Source organism: Alligator mississippiensis, chromosome 1 (genome assembly GCF_030867095.1).
Source record: "Alligator mississippiensis isolate rAllMis1 chromosome 1, rAllMis1, whole genome shotgun sequence".
NCBI lineage: Eukaryota > Metazoa > Chordata > Crocodylia > Alligatoridae > Alligator > Alligator mississippiensis.
The window spans coordinates 229,945,609-229,962,064 of NC_081824.1; the positions used below are offsets into that span (position 1 = coordinate 229,945,609).

General features: G+C 49.4%; 1 protein-coding gene across 4 annotated transcripts in view; it reads right to left on the reverse strand.

The window, feature by feature from the left end:
- Nucleotides 1-16,456, reverse strand: part of SLC24A3 (solute carrier family 24 member 3) — a 452,298-nt gene that overhangs the window by 14,592 nt on the left and 421,250 nt on the right. For 3 of the 4 annotated variants that reach the window (XR_002091321.2, XM_019491036.2, XM_019491034.2), the window contains exon 16: nucleotides 1,298-1,363. Coding sequence is in view for 3 of the 4 variants with exons in the window: in XM_019491036.2 (XP_019346581.2) it covers nucleotides 1,298-1,363 (66 nt within the window). In the remaining variant the exon portion in view is untranslated. Of the gene's footprint in view, nucleotides 1-1,297; nucleotides 1,364-7,670; nucleotides 10,123-16,456 lie in introns of those variants that run through there. The other variant, XM_019491042.2, reaches the window with a different exon arrangement.

A 16,456-nucleotide genomic window follows, 5' to 3' on the forward strand; every position in this document is an offset into this window, starting at 1 on the left:
CAGTGAAAATGTCAATTCAGCAACCGCATGAACCCTTTGGCTGTGTCCAGATGTGCAGGGCCATGTGCTTGCAGTGGCAAAAATTGTAGTGGCACACATTTGTGCTGTAGTGCACGCCCCACATGTGCACTTTGGTGAGGGACAAATTGTCCCACTTTGGGCAAACTGACCTTGCCTGTTTCCTCCTGGCTCCCAGGGTGCTGGAGGAGCTGTGGCACAACTGCAGGAGTGGAGACGCTCTGGCCAGCAGCCAGAGCATCTCCCTTGGGAACCAAGCCTTCATGTGTTGTGGCATACACTCCTGTTCCATGTGCTCTGCCACATTTTTTTCCCAGTGCTTTTTTTTTTTTTGCTACCAGGATTTTCAGTACATTTTAACATTCTCTGCATGCACCTTGTGGCACCACAAAGAGGTTTGCAGTACCACAAACTGTGTGTGTCTGAATGCAGCTTTTGGGGTCAATGGTTGGTGCAATTCCTACAATTGTGATGGAACACATAGCATTCATCCTTCATCAGCTGGCTCCAGGACAGGGAGGGAGGCAACAGAGGGATAGTACCATCTGCCTTATACCCTTCCTGATCCCGTGTTAAGCATGGAAGCATGGGTCACTGACTTCAAGAGCAGTCTTGCCTGCATATTTGTAAACAGGATTAATTCCACTGCATGCTAAATTCCACAGAGCTTTTACAAAGAGCCAAAGCAAATTGCACTAACATTTGTTGTGTTTTATAACAAACCTGTCTCTGCCCAGCAGGGCTTTGGATCATACTACGCATGAAAGAGTTTGGTTTCATTTCTAGCCTGGAAAAAGACTAATGATTACTAGGGAATTTTCCGTGACCCCTCCCGGTGATAATACATGGTGGATGAGCTATCTTGTATAGGGGAGGACAACTGCTACTGATAGGGTTTTTGAAAAGGTCATGCTGGGCGTATCTACATGTGCAATTAATGTGATTGAATATACTCTAGCTCAAAGTGAGCCAGAGTAAACTAATCCCAATAATGTCACTGCATTCTACTGTGGTGTAGCTGTGGTGTACCTGTGTCTGAAGGAGTAAAGTAATCTACTGCGCACTAATAGTGGCACACATAGATGGTGACGTTTTACTGCACATTAAATTAGTTTAATGTGCAGTAAAGCGCACATGTAGACATGCCCACTAGGAACTGGCTGTTTCTCTATCTTATCAGTGGATGTTGCAGCTCTAAGAGAAAAGGTGCAAACTGGAGAGAAAGTAAAATGCTTATAAAACTCCTACTTGGAGATAGACCCAAATATGATGTACGTACTGTGACAAAAACAGAAGCCAGCAGCAAGCCAACAGAATAAATAAGTCCTCTGCTGTTTAACCGGATCTAAAAAAAAGAAAGAAGTTTATAGAACAAGGTAACAATTTTGAACAACAGGCTTCATCTCTGTTCACTCTTCTGTAGACATCCACTGCAGAAACTAGTGGCTTCCAACATTTTTTTGCTGTGACCCTAAATCCAGGTCATGACCCCAACCCCCACCACCAATTCACTCGTGTGGTGGCACCAGCAGAGCCTGGGCCGGGCCGGGATCGCAGGGGGGGCAGCAGCGGTGAGAGCCATTTGGACCGTGCTCCAGGACAGCCCTGCAGGCGGGAGGGGTGGACCCCTCATGATCCTGATTTGGGTCACGCCTCGAGGTTGGGAGCCACTGCTCTAAATGATGTCTCCAAAAATGCAGAAAGCCAAGCAAGATCATTACATTACAGATTTTTTGCCCACTCTTTATTCTTAAGAAGGGGTTTTATCAAACAGTGATACGCCCTGGGACTAAGATCACTTCAAAGCCCACCACCCCCATGCTGGCTTTCATGTTTGTCTCTTTTCAGTCTTTTGTAAGCTTACATCATGGGAATGTGTCTCCTTTCTGATTTCCTTCTGTGTGACTTCTGCCTGAACAAACAGGGGAAGGGAAACTTTGTTCTTCTGCACAAACTGATGTGTGAAGCACAGTAAAACAAATATGGGGGGTGAGGGGGATCCCTTTCTTCCCAGTTATAACTAGGCTGCAAGGAGAGAGATGAAGTATCTTAAAGGATTCTTGGCCAAAATAAATCTTCCTTGTCAGAGTAGCCATGTCAATGTATACCCGTTGAGGACCTAAGTTAATTAGGACTACATGAAAACGCTCTTCATTCTGTTCTTCCAACTGAAGTGTTTCTATGCCCCTGGCATGACCATAGGATCGGAGCATCTCACGGTTGTTAAGACACTGAGACTTACCACATCTCTGGGAGGCAAGGCAGATGGAGAGCAAGGGAAGATCTCTCAGTACCTCACAGGTATTTGGGTGTCTTATTCTCATTGATTAGCTATCTAGGTAGGTTTGAACCCTGCCTCACACCCCTCCCCCCCACAGTTCCTCTCTGCATCTATAAACACCCAAATGACTTTAAAAATCCATCCCTTTGGGCATGCTTATAGGGCTCCCCTCTGAACCCTGGTTCTGATGCTGATGAGATAAGCCCTGGTTACTTGCTCCTTCTGGAGTGCACCAGAGACTCACAGTTAAACAACTTGGGCGTGTTCAGTGAGGATCCCAGGGCTGTGCTCAGGCTGCCTGCCTCAAGAGAGCCAGGTGCTGGGGAATGGTGGATGCTTAGGACCACTGAGCCACTCCCAACCCCCATATTCCATCTGACTGCCAGTCTCTGGTGTGCCCTGGGGAAATGAATAGATGCGGCTTCTTTTATTGGCATCATAGCTGGGATAGGGAGTGAAGCCCTATGGACCCAGCCTAAGTGCCTGTCCCAGGGCCTCACAGGAAGTCTGAAAGAGCAGGTAACATCTCCCAGCTCTTAGGGGTTGCTCTGAAGTAGGTTAATGGTTGCTTCTGAAGCAGTAACAGCTAGCGTATGAGAAAGAGCAGGCTAGAAATGCAAAGCCTCTCCTCCTTCACAGGCCCATGTTCATAGAAGTCAAGGCATCTGCACTGGGATTTGAACCAGAGAGCAATGCTCAGGAATCATTTCCTTTACTGTAGGATTAACATCACCCCAATGAGAAGCAGCTGCCCATTGTGGCACAGCCTATGGCACATTAAGCCTGAAGGAATTTTGCTTTTTCTCTACATAGTTACCAGCCGATGGGCCTATACAACCTAAGAAGACATGTCTACACATGCTATTAATGCTATAAAGGCTTACTGTGCAGTAAAATATTGCACAGTAAACCTTCCCTATGAGTGTGTCTACATATGTTCCCTGTTGGGAGCAAATCTGCTTACAACAGGAGCAGCCTCGTACACGACTGCTCCTACCCTGCTCTGGTCCCCTGCAGCAGATCCCTGACAAGGTTCAATCAGAACCAGTAGTATCCAAGACTGCAATGCTATCAATGGCATAATGGATGCTTCTGTCTGCTTAAGTTTTTTGGCACGTTCTGAGGCAAAAAGTCAGTTTATATACTACACATATTTTTTAAAAAATCTTTAAATGAGGGCAGTTCTAATGTTTGTCCGGCTGTATTTGTTTTTGTTGAGTACAGGAGTATTTGCATTAACATATCTCTGTTACAGGGCTCCAAGAGCAGAGCCAGCATAACAGTGCTCTTCTGTAAGTAGGCAGATTTCCAGCTCTTAATTACTCAGCTGGTTCTACAGATGTATATGGAGCAACGCAAACGCATTAGTTCATTACTGCAAATGATTTGCAGACCAGTAAATAATTCTGAGGATAAAAAGCTCATACACCTCAAACAATATGTGCCTTGTTTCTTAACAGCTGGATTTCTTTCTGGTTTGTAAAACTGTTCTTAGTCTAATGAACAATTCAAATCTGGATTTTCTCCCACAATGCGATTTGCTCAAGTGCCAACACAGGAAATACTGGTAGTGTGTATCACCACCACTCACATCTTCTCAGTTGGTTGATAAAGTGGCATATTTGCAAGAGGACTTAGAATTACTAAGGCAAGGAAAGAAAGTGCTATAGCCTCATGGATTTCTGAGGTATTCATGCCACTTGACATCTACACTCACGAGAAAAAAATGGCCACATCCTAGGCCAAATGCTGCTCTTGGTAATACTGGTGTAACAACAGAGTAACATCACTGCTTCAGTAACATCGCGCAGCGCAACTGAGATTACAATTTGACTTGCCAGGTCTGGAAAAAATCATAACAAGCCTGGCATTTTGCAGTCACAATTCTGCCATAAATTTCAGGCAGTCAAATACTTTCACACACATGGAATCCCAATGTGCCAGAAACTGGGTACAGCTCCACTTCAAGATGAGAGCCACAGGTGGGTTTGACACACACATTATGTCTCATCCTGTGTTTGTCCAGAGTCCAGCACAATGGGCACCACTACAATAAAAATATATAGTGACGAAGATGAATTTAATTTCTATTACAACTATACACTGGCAATATTATGCTGGGGGTTTTCAGAACCCCATGGCCCACCATCTTCTGGAAGTCTGCTGCTCTCTTGGACTTAGAGTGCTTTCATGTGGACTACTCTCATTAGTCTACCTGTTCAAGGAAATGAGGGTTTGGAATGCCAGAATGATAAGGCTCATTCTAGCAGTGCCTGGAGGACAGAAAAGTAATGATCCCACTGTTAATGTAAACTACAGGTTGTAAATGGCAGACAGGAAGATGTCTGTTTTTGTAGCCATGGAAAAAGTCTCCTGAGCCACTTCCACTCAGTGCTTCAATTACTAGTTCTTAACAGCCTCACAGTTACAAACTTACAGAAACACTTACTCCTGGGTGGGGGACTTTGCAGTTACTATTCTCTGGGTGCATTTACACAAGATGCTTTACCATGCAATTGACTAATTAATTGACTGTACGATAAAGCATCACTGTCTACACATCCAATCTACTGTGCAGCTAATTTGTTACCTGAAAATTCAGGTAACAAATTAACTGTGCTTTAGTTACTATATAGTAGTGCATGACAGCAACCAGGAGCAAATTTGCTCAGTCAGCCCCATCATCAGGGGACCACCCTCAGGCTAGCCCTAGGGCCATGGGGCTTGGAGCTTCTCCAGCCCTGGGACTGGTGAGACTCTTTGCTTGCCCCAGCCTGCCCAGAGTAAAACTCTGCAGTGACCCTGGGCCAACCACAGCACCCTGCCCGGACCTCAGTGCTGGGCCCCGGCGCTCCCACTGCCTGCCTGTCTCATGCAGGCCCTGACTCTTGCCCGCAGCCCCTAAAGGCTGTTGAGGAAGCCACGCTGGCATTGTCCCCGATGCCACACACCACCTCCTGAGGGCGTAACTGGTCTTTGGATGAGACTACAGAGCTTGCAGCCCTGTGGGGTGAGGCTGCAGTCCAAAACTGGATCAGGTGTTTGCCTAGACCAGGTGTTTCAATACCCAAACTATGAGAGCCTGTCAGGCTGCATGTGGGAGTGTGGGCAGGACCAGTTGTCAAGTCAGTGCCACATAAAGGTCAAGGACCTGCAGGCACAGTGGGTTAGCTTCACTGACTACAACCACTGGTTGGGGGCAGCCTACAGGACCATGCCCTTTATGTGGCAGCTGGACCACATCCTCATGCCCTGGGACCCTGGCCAGAGCCATTCTGTGTTCTCCAGCACAGACAACCTGCCAGAGCCTCCAGCATGGCCTGGCAGTGGTGACAAGTTATCAGTGGGGGAGAGCCCCTCAGGGCACCAGGATCCCATCCCATTGTAGTCCCTGCCCCCAGCATCATCCAGCAGCTCCAGCAGCCCAAGTCAGTGCCTTCCCCTCCAGCTCCAGGTGTGCAGCCCCACTCAGAAGGCCAGCATGGCCATGGCACTGCCCGTCTTCATGAGCTGTAGTCCCCTGTGAAGGGGGCACCTGCCTTGGCAGTCATGTACCACACCCTTGCACCCCAGAACACCATTGAGAGCCACACATTGTCACAGCTAGCAGGGACAGACTCAGGCCACAGGGCACATCTACCATGCCCACCTGGTAAGCCCCACACTAGGAGGAGGGCCCTCACCTCCCCACCCTTGCCCCTGCCCCCAATCCCTGCCTGCCCTGGCTGAGCTTCCCCCCGAAGTTTCCCCCTACAGCATTCAGGGAGGTGAGAGGCAGCGCAAAACTTTATTAAGCAGCCTGTGCCCCCTCAGATAGGCAGGTGAAATGTGCTGATGCCAGTGGTGATGTCCTCAGCTGTGGGTGGCAGGGACATATAGTGTAGGTACAGGTACCTCTCCAAGCAGTGGTGAACATTGCAGGGAAGCATGGGCTTGCCTGCTGCACCATAAAAGCTCAGGGTCCTGCACCAGGTTTTCTTCTGTACCTGGGACACCAAAACAATCATCACCAGCAGGGTGTAGTGCACTGGGCACCCCTCAGTCCTTGCGGTGTGCCTGGGATACTCTCAGCAGGGGAATTCTTGGGGTGCAGGGCATGCATGACCCCCAATCTGAGGTCAGGAAGCACAGAGTCCCCTGGTATCATAGTATCATAGTACTTAAGGTCAGAAGGGACCTAAACAGATCACCAGGTCTGTCACCCCCCAGCATGGTGCATGGTATCTCAGCAAACTCTCACAGTCCACAGGTCCACCAGCTGCACGTGGGAGAGAGGCACCAGCTATCAGCAGGGATGCACCATCAGGGTCATCGCCAGCCTCAGTTCCATATGCGCTGGCTCCAGCAGCAGTGGATCCAGGACTGAACTCTGTTATTGGATTGGCTTATGCACTGGCTGGACTGCTGGTCACTGTGGCAGAGAAGCAGTGGCCTCACAGGTCTGGTGTGCAGAGGACTTTGTGCGCGAGTGGGAGAGGGTCACATAAGAACGGGAGAGGGACTGGACATTCAGGGACAAGCTCCTGGCCCTCCAGGAGAGGCACACTGCCTTCCCTGAGCATGGGCGACTGGTGCCTTCTGAGTCTGGGGGGGGCGCCAGATTGCTTGAGGGGGACCCAACTGCTGATCACCAGCTGGGGGGTCCCCCAATGGCCAATCGCTGACTGGGGGGGGTGGTCCCCAGCATTGGATCACTGAGCCAGCAGCAAAACTGGAAGTGTACTTCCAGCAGCACGTCCAGTTTCACGGCTGGAACTTCCAAAGGATGCATGGCCGATTGCAGGGGGTACGTGTACACCCGCATGCACCCCATACGCATTGCCAGTGCCCAAGAGGATGGTGAAGGCCCAGAAGCAGCAAGTTGCCATAGTGGCCGGGGCAGTGGAGGCCACAGAAAAAGACCGTTGGGTGCTGGCCCTTCATTCTGCCCACTGGCCAGCCACAAGCCCCCAAATGGGCTTTGGCTGAGGTGCAGTGGTGCCTCCAGTAGCCAGGTCCCCCTGCCCTGGCACTTGCTGCAGGTCCCCTGACAGCTGCCCCACCACCTGGGCCCACCTTTTCTGCTCAGCCCAGCTCCATGTGGCCTCAGAGCAGGAGCTGCCTGCAGTGGGACCAGCACCACGTGCAGGCCCCAGTGGCCCTGGCTGCTGGCCACAGGAGGGGGAGCCAGCTGCACTAGCAGAGCAGCGGCTGGCCTATGCCCCCAGGTGAGCCCCTGCCCACTGGCCTTGCTGCAGCATGCACACCTGCAGGGGTCCAGCTAGAGGCCAGGGTATTGCACACCTGTCCCTGGGCTCTGTCCCAAAGGTACCCCCCAGCCCACTGCCCCCCACCCCAGAAGGGCACACAGAACACACTGTACATATTCTGTGAAGAGGGTGCTTTATTAGTGGTGAGTTGGGTGGTTGGTGGAGGAGCTCTGTGGGTGGGGGGAAGGGCTCTGTTGTTGGGGAGGGCAGGGGAGGGACACTGTTGTTGGGGAGGGACGGGGGATGGGCTCTGTGTTTGTGGAGGTGAATAAAGTAGTTTTGAGAAAATGGCAGTGAGCATGGTGCTGGGGGTGCGTGGTCTGCCTGGAGTCTGTGGCTGGCCATCCGGGTAGCCTACAGTGGGAAGTGTAGGAGCAGGTGGTCTGCCAGTGCCTCTTGCACCTGGTCCCTGGGCCCCACTGCCAGGTGTATGGCTTGCTTGGGGCCTTGGCTGGGGTAGGGGACATCACTATTGTTGCCATCGCAGCTGGCACTCCCAGTGCCAGGCATCCTCTGCCTGATGCACTTCCTTTGCTCACACCTTGCAGAAGAACTCCCCCTAGGCCTCAAAGATGTTACGCAGCACAAAGGCTGTGACAATGACCTGTGAGACGTTGGTCTCCGTGAGCTCAAGGTGGGTGGTGAGGGTGCACCAGCATTCCTTCAGGTGGCCGAACGCGCACTCAATCAGCATGCAAGTCTGGCCCGAGCATCTGTTGAAATGTGTCTGGGGGGGGTCCAGCTGGCTGGTGTAGGGCTGCATGGGCGAGGGGAGGACCGGGTAGGCAGGATCCCCAATGAGGAGGGGCAGGACTGTCATTTTGCCCAGTTAGAGGCCTGGCACCCCTGGTATGAAGAGCCCGCTCTCCAGCAGGTCTGGCAGGTTGGATTTGTGGAAGACGTGGACATCATGGGTGCTAGTCACCCAGCCAGTGCTCACATTGGTGAAGGCACCCTGGTAGTCAACGATGGCCTGCAGCACAACAGAATGAAAGCCCCACTGGCTGTAGGAGGGGCAGTCACCTTGAGGCAGGCAGGTGATGGGGATGTGGGTCCCATCCATGGCCCCGAAGCATTGGGGGAAGCCCAGGCTGTGGAACCCTGCCACCACCTCCAGGGGGTCGTGGACCCAGAGCACAGCGTGCCCAATACATCCTAGAGGGTGCTGCAGACCTCCAGGATGGCCTCTCCGGCAGTTGCCTTGCCCACGCCGAAGGGGTGGCTGATGTAGTGCAGACTGGAGGGTGTGGCCAGCTTGAGCATGGTGATGGCCAGCTGGGTCTCCATGGAAATGGGAAGCCACATGGTGGTAGCGTGCCACTCCAGGTGCAGCAGGAGCTGATTGAGGACTCCTGGAAGGTAGCTCAGGTCATCCAAAAGGACTCCAGCTGCTGCTCATTCTCCCAGGTGCTCTGGATGATGTGTAGTCACCAGTTCTGGCTGGACAGATGGGCCCACAGGCAACAAGGCTGGAACCCCAGGAGGTCATGGACAGCACTGGTGGTGGTGTTCACATGTGCATCATTGGAGTCCCTGCTGGGGTCCAGGCAGCAGCCTGGGGGCTGGCCAGCAACAGTGTGGCAGGGGGCCTCAAATGCTGTGGTAAGCCTGGCCAGGTGGCCATGCAGCACAGCAGGGGAGGCAGGGCCAAGACTGACCTGGGCCAGGCAACAGTCATGGTGGTGGTGAAGTACAGTGAGCAAAGTGGCAAACAAGAGCCCAGGGCATGGGTTGTTGCTTCCGGGGCCTAGGGGTGGAGCAGCCATCACACAGTGGGCACAGAGTCAGAGAGGGCTGTGGCAGCATGCTGCAGACTGCTCTGGGCCAGGAAGTCAGGTGGCGAGGGAGCAGTATGCAGGACTGGCTTTTAAAGAGGGCCCCTGGCCATAGGCAGCTGTGGCTGGAACCTCCAGCTCCCCTGGCTGCTAGAGGGGGATGGCACAGGGCTGGAGGAGGCTGGGAGCAGGCTAGTTCCAGGAGGAGCAAATCTGCTCCCAAATGGCCACACGTATAGATGCTTAGCCAGTGCAGGTTTACTATGCAATAAACCTATATAGCATTAATTGTATGTGTCCTCTATAAATCTTTCTGCTCCTCTCTGAGACCCAGCCTTGTGCCTACTGCAGTTCTGGTGAAGGAGGTCTGGACAAGACTCCTTTTATTAACTCTCCCTGTTTACAGAGCCTTGCTATGCTGCATTCACATCTCCCCCAGCCCATCCTGATCCCAAGCTAGAGCATCAAAGAGTCTGAATGGTTCAATTAATAAACTCAATATGGAGTTACATTAACACAACTAAAAGCAGAACCTTGCCCCACCTCTTCTAAAGAGCCTTTGAGGCCTGGCTAGGACATAATCATTTTGTTGTACAGTAACTCTTGTCTGCAGTCCTATGAGGAATTGTTTCTTACAAGCTCCAATATATTTAATAATGGTCAGTATTAAATATGCCAATTGAAACAGGATCTGGAGGAAAAAGTAATAACTGAAGCAGCTGGAATTATTCTTGAGCATGGAAAATATCTGCATTCATCATGAAGACAGCTGGGTCCTCTCAGTTACATCACTGGTATGCTATGAGACAAGGAAATACACCTTTGAAAGGACAATTCTGAAACAGTATCTGGGATGAAATAAACAAGGACGCCAAGAGGATGATTGCTTTGGTTTGCTTTCATTTTTCAGCCTAGCTTTAAAAAAAGCCTCTCTTTAGATGTTACTTAGGGGGAAACTTGGTGTAATTTAGAATTATTATATAGCATAAAACATCTGTTAATCATTTCTTAACCTGTTATAAACCTCCTATTCAGGGAACTTCCTGGTAAGGTGTCCTGGTCTTACAAGAACAAAGCAAACCACTTTACAGTTTGTTGTCCACTACAATAGCTCTGGGTGGGAAGCTGAACACCAGGTTTTATGTAAGGGTGCTATATTCATATAGCTGAAACCTCCTTCCAGGTTAACAGATTTCATTTGGTCTCTTAGCTAGCCAGACAAACCATTAGTCTAGAATCAACTACCATGAGCCATTTTAAACACACAAGCCAACACATTCTGCCTGCCTTTAGAGTTTTTACTAATCCTACCTGACACCAGCTCTTTCTTTGAGAGGTTTGTCATCTGCCGACAAAGAGACAATTTCTTGGAAGTGGTGGGAGAACATTTTTTTAATTGCCCTAATTTAATGTTCATGTTGGAAGGCTCTTGGCACCCTGAATATTAGGCATTTATTAGACGTTACCTTTTTCTGATGACCTCATACTGCTGCTAGACAGCAGGATTAAACCCTTCCCTATAAATAGAGAGGGGTGGTTTCCCTAGGGAATTAGTGCTAGCCGTGGAATGCATTTTGTCAGGAAGCTGAGTTGGCTGAAATAGATATCACAGCTGTATTTTCTGGAACACAAAAAAATGCAATTCAATGAGTCAATCTCTCCCCCCTTCCCGCTGGCAAATGCAAAACATTATAAATTCACTGGAGACGGAATGAAGTTTCCACTGTGGTTCAGGTGTTGGTAACATGTACTTGACATTTTTCTGTTGTGCCACATGGAAGGCAGGGTGAGGGCTGACACCCGGAAGAACTCATGCTGAGTAGGGGGGAGAGTGGAAAGAGGGAGGGAATGAACAACAACAGAAGGAAAAATTGGGTTAAACTACGTTTAAACAGATAAAACTAGCCATCAGGCAGATTTTCATTTGTTGTAAACCTTTGGCTTCTTTTGAGTTTAGCAGAACTAAGTTGATTTATATCCCTGGAGAACTCTTATTCCCACAGGTCAGGGGGAATATCCATCTATTATAGATAGGGGATATCCATCTATTCAGGGCCAGATTTAGTTCTGTCCTGTTTATGCTTCTGTCATGCTGCTATATTCCTCTTCTACTGCACAGCATGCAAGTGTCACTGAGGAACAGGGGGATATGGGACTCTTACACAATTTACTTCCATTTTACATTCTGAAAAGGATCAGGCCTGTTCAAGACCAAACATGCTTAAATCTGAGGAATGACTTCATTCAGGTCTCTGAGTGGCTACTGCAAAGTATTCTCACTCTAGGAGCAAGATACAGTTCCTGCAAGCAATATATAGCTTGCAGGCTAAGCAGTGGTGGGGGCACTAAATAGGGTTGCCAACCCTCCCAGATTGACCGGGAGTCTACCAGAATCGGCATCAATGTCCCAGTGACTACTGAAAGCAATTCAGGAGATTTTAATAGGAAATTTTAGGAAAATAAATTAATATAATATGTTGGAAAAAAATCTGGAATAGCTTCAGTCAGAGTTGGCAACCCTGTCACTGAAGTTGAACACAAAGGGCCAGATTCTATACACACTAGTAGCTGTGTAAGTGGACTTAGGTGCCAAAGTGTGATTCTCTTCCACTGTGCTAAAATTCCTGAAAAAAGATAATATAAAAGGTGGGTGGGTCTGCCACCGCTTCTTCACTGCTTTTTTATTCAGTCTTAAAGGTCATATGATGGAGTGTTATAAAAGTAGATGTGTTAATGGATTTTCAGGACTTGAACAGGGTGAAATAGGACTGCACATAGGTATCTGAGTCCTCTTAGATGCACAACAGACAGAAGAGACTCTGGCCCTTAGTGAGCCCATTTCTAGCCCTGGCAGAGCTTCCGCTGAAGAAAGCAAAAGCCACCTCCCAAGTAAGAAAGCAAATGCAGAACATTTAATTCCTAAAGATGCATTTGTTATTCTTCTAATGCCAGAAAGCAGCTACATCTATCTGCTCAGGCAGCCAGATTCAGATCTGCTGCAAACTTCCTTGGAAGTGCCAGCTTATTCAGAGACATACAGGCTGGAGACAGACATTACACATAAACCGGTTTATGTGCTCAGAAACTAGTTTAAGCCTGTAACAGAACAGATGTTCAGTGCACATAAACCAGTTTGAAAATGGCTGAAACTGGTTTGAGATAAACCTGGTTGAATGTAGTATCAGACTTAACTGATTTGGGTCAAACCGCTTTATACAATGTCTGTCCCAGACCCCTTCCTGATTTAACTTAAACCAGAGTTCCCCAGCACCCCAGAGGCTTTGCAACCCTGGGTGGGGCTCTGCTCTCTGCTCCAGCACAGCAGGGCTGGTCCTTCCCCCCTGCTCCCTGGCTGGAGCTCTGACTGAGACTGCAGGTACAGCAGCTTCTGCCTGGCTTCCTCTTGCACACTCCCCACTGCCAACCACACTCTGCTCAAGCAGGGATTCCCTGCTCCCCTCTGCCTTACACAGACACCTCTCAGCATTAGCTAGCATACCACATGCTGGCTATGGTCCATGCTTTGGGAAATGGGACAAAGACAGCGTTGGCTTAGGGGTTCTTGGAGCTAACCAACAGGTAGCTGGTAATGTCCCTCTGTTCCTTCCTTGGAAAAAGCTGTTTAAGAATAGCTTGAACTAATGAGAGAGACTTTTGTTTTGTTTGATGGGATGAGAAATGCTAACAACCTCCTGTCTCAAACCAACACAGCTACCAAGTACACCCCTGAAACAACTCCCTGTGTAACTCCCTGCTGTGTAACTAAATGCTCTGTTATCAACAGCAAGGGAGGGTGTGTGTGTGTGTGGAACCCCTCCTTAATCAGAGTATCCTGTTGGGGCCTGTCCATGCCCCCCCCCCCCCCCCCCCAGCTTAGTTCAGTGGAAGGGAAGGGAGGGCTGCTCTATATCCTCCTGGTTCTAGCCTGAGCCACTGCAGGCATATGCTGGCATTTCCTCAGTCCAGAGGGGATGTCTGTACAGATACAAATCGGTTCAGCCTAGCCAGGTTAAACTAACCTGCAAAGACTGAATCAATGCAGGCTCAGACTTTTTGAATGTCTGTCCCTAGCCAAACAGGGGTGTTGTGTCAGATATAAATAGGGCAGAAAGGCAATTGTGCTTGGGTTCCTGCTACTTTATCTTACCTGCCTAACCTGCTAGATGTGTGTTTTCCTACCATGCTCCCTTTTTTGCATGGGGTATAAGCTACCAGAGGTGTAAGTAAGAAGCTCTGCACCCTGGGCAAAAGCTTGCTGAACAAGGGGAGTGAGGGGTGCCAAGCGCTGGAGAGCAAGACAGTAGTCAGGGCGGCTGATTTGACTTACTCTGAGGACTCAAAGTCCCCTGCTGCTGCGACCACATTGCTGTCCATCAGCCCCAGTGTCCCCATGGGGCTGGTGCTGCTGTAGCAGACTCCTTGCAGGGCCACCTTTCAGGCATACCCTGTAGGTCAGCACTTGTGGTTGGTGCCCTGATTGCCAACCTCTAATTACACTACTGTAAGCTGCACTCATTTTACACGCACATTGATGGCCAGAACAAAGAACATCCCATTGTCTTACTATTTTCCAGCCAGCTACTTCTGTGTAACTTGCGCCACTGTTTTCATCACCCTTTGCAAAAGGCCCAGCATCTTCTTACCCTGATGTGCATCTGGTATTTTAACTTTCCCACTGGCTCCTTTAATCAGTAATGATTCACACATTCCCCTGCTCTACTTCAGCTCTCAGCTGCTGCTGGCTCTGAAATTGCCTTCAAAGTCTAGGGCAAAAATGCCCCAAACCTGCTAAATGAGGCTGCAAATCAGCCAAAAACAAGCTCTCACGCAACTATCAGTATTTTCTGCTTCAAATTAACAATGGGCTATGGTAAGAGCAGTCTTTCTCAGGGTGCATCTACATATCCAAGTGCAAGGGAGTTATAGCTAATAAAACTTCTTCACAACTAAGTAGGTCCAGGCTCATTTGAAGTTTTGAGCAAAGAGTGGGTCCTATTATCAAAACTGGATTCCTTCTAATTATAGAAGAGAAGAAAAGCTTAGTTTTCTCCATTTATTTAAAAATCAGAAGCGTTTCTTTCCTGGCAGAAGACTGCCTGCAAGCAAAGAGCTCTCTAGTATTGAAGTGAAGAGAAATAAACTTTCCTAAACTCTCCTGAGGGGTTTGGCCTGTATCAAGCAGCTAAGCAGGCCAGGAGAACACTCTGCATTGATTGATCACACATGAAAGGTTTGCAAGTTCAAAACATACACAGTTTGAATTTAAATGTGCCCTCCCCCCTCTTTCTTACATTGCACATGCAAAGACATTCCTATGAATGTAGCTGTCTCTTGCAGGAGCTATTTAGCTAACGAGCCCTAAAGGACAACATGGCTAGTGGGGTTTGAAATCGAACTCTGAGAAAAAAACAAATGGAAATAAAATCAGTGCAATCCCATTCTCCTGTTCTGCTCTAGTAACTGTGAAATGGGAAACCAAGGAGCTGCTGCACAAACCAAAATGGGTTTTGCTTCCTGACCTGTGGCTGCATGAAGTTAATACTCTTGATCACAAGGGCTCTGTTTACATTTCCAGCCCCCTGAACTGGCCAAGGCTGAGGGTCCTCAGTCTGCTTCTACCCCCTGTTTTCAGACAGTTTCTCCTGTAGTATCTATCCTAGGTATCACCCATTCAGTGAAGTCTCTGCAAGAGAAGGCTAAGAGGTGATCTTGTGGCTGCCTACAAATTCATCAGGGGGTTGGGGGGGAAGCAAGGAATAGAAGATGTTCCATTTACCAGGGCACCCTTTGGAGTAACGGAGCAATGACCACAAATTGACATAGAACAGATTTAGGTTGGACATCAGGAAGAATTTCTTTACGGTAAGGGTTGCTGGAATCTGGAATGGGCTTCCAAGGGAGGTGGGGCTCTCCCCTACCTTGGGGGTCTTTAAGAGGAGGCTAGACATGCACCTGGCTGGGGCCACCTAACCCCAGTGCTTTTTCCTGCCCAGGGCAGGGGGTTGGACTCAATGATCTACTGAGGTCCCTTCCAACCCAAACATCTATGAATCTATGAAAGTCGCCCTTTCTTTGGGTCCTGGAATATGATAGAAACCCCCAGGCTAGGGGCAGAAACCTGTAACAGAACAGAAGACCAGTGCTCATAAACCACTTTCAAAGTGGTCCCAACTGGTTTAAGATAAACCTGGTTGAATGTAGTATCAGACTTAACTGATTTAGGTCAAACAGGTTTATGGAACTTCTGTCCCAGATCCCTTCCTTGGGACCCCCTCTCTTCCCTCCGCTTCAGCATGCTGACTCAGGGTAAGCATCTGGCTGTGCCCCACACCCCCTCTGCTTGAGTGGCAAGTGGGGAAAAGCCTGAAAGAGCTGCTGTTCCCCTGCCAGGCAGACCCTAGGTGGGGTCCTGTATGGGTGGGGGGGAGGGGGGTTTTAACCCCCCTCCCTGTCCTCCACCTCAACATGCTGGCTACTGGAACAGTAAGAGAAGCAAAGCCAGCCAGATGCCAGCTAGAGTCCTGTGCCAGTGGGAGAGGAGGTTTAAACCCCCCTCCCTTTCAACTCAGCACGCTGGCCCAGGGGTGGGGTCTGGCCACACATGACCTCCCTCCCTCTAGCGGGGAGCTGGAGAAAAGCCTGGCAGGGGCTGCTTCCCCCACTCCAGGCACACCCCTGCTGGGGACTATGCAGGCCAAGGTGGGGGTTTAATCCCCCCACAGTCATACTCAACAGGCCTGCTGGGCCTGGCCAAACTCCTACCCCTCCTCCGTGACCCCCCAGCTTGAGCAGGAAGTGGGGAAAAGCCTGGAGGACTTCTCTCTATTCACTTGCTTCTCAGTTCAGTCTATTCATTTTTAAACTACCCGGCAAAGATGGAATCAATTTAGGCCCAGGTTTTTTGAATATCTGTACTTAGCCCCAGTGTACAATCCTGCCACCTGTAGCTTAGGGCGAGTGTTGCATTCCTGTTCATCTATGTGCATTTTCTTTCTGGGTAGGTTGTGAAGGGCTCCTCTCTGAATTCCCTTTGTTTGTACAATGCAATACAACTGATTTCACCAAGGGCCTGGCTTCAAACAGTGCAGGTGTGGATCATTTTGTGTTGAGACTGAGGGTAACAACCAATGAAA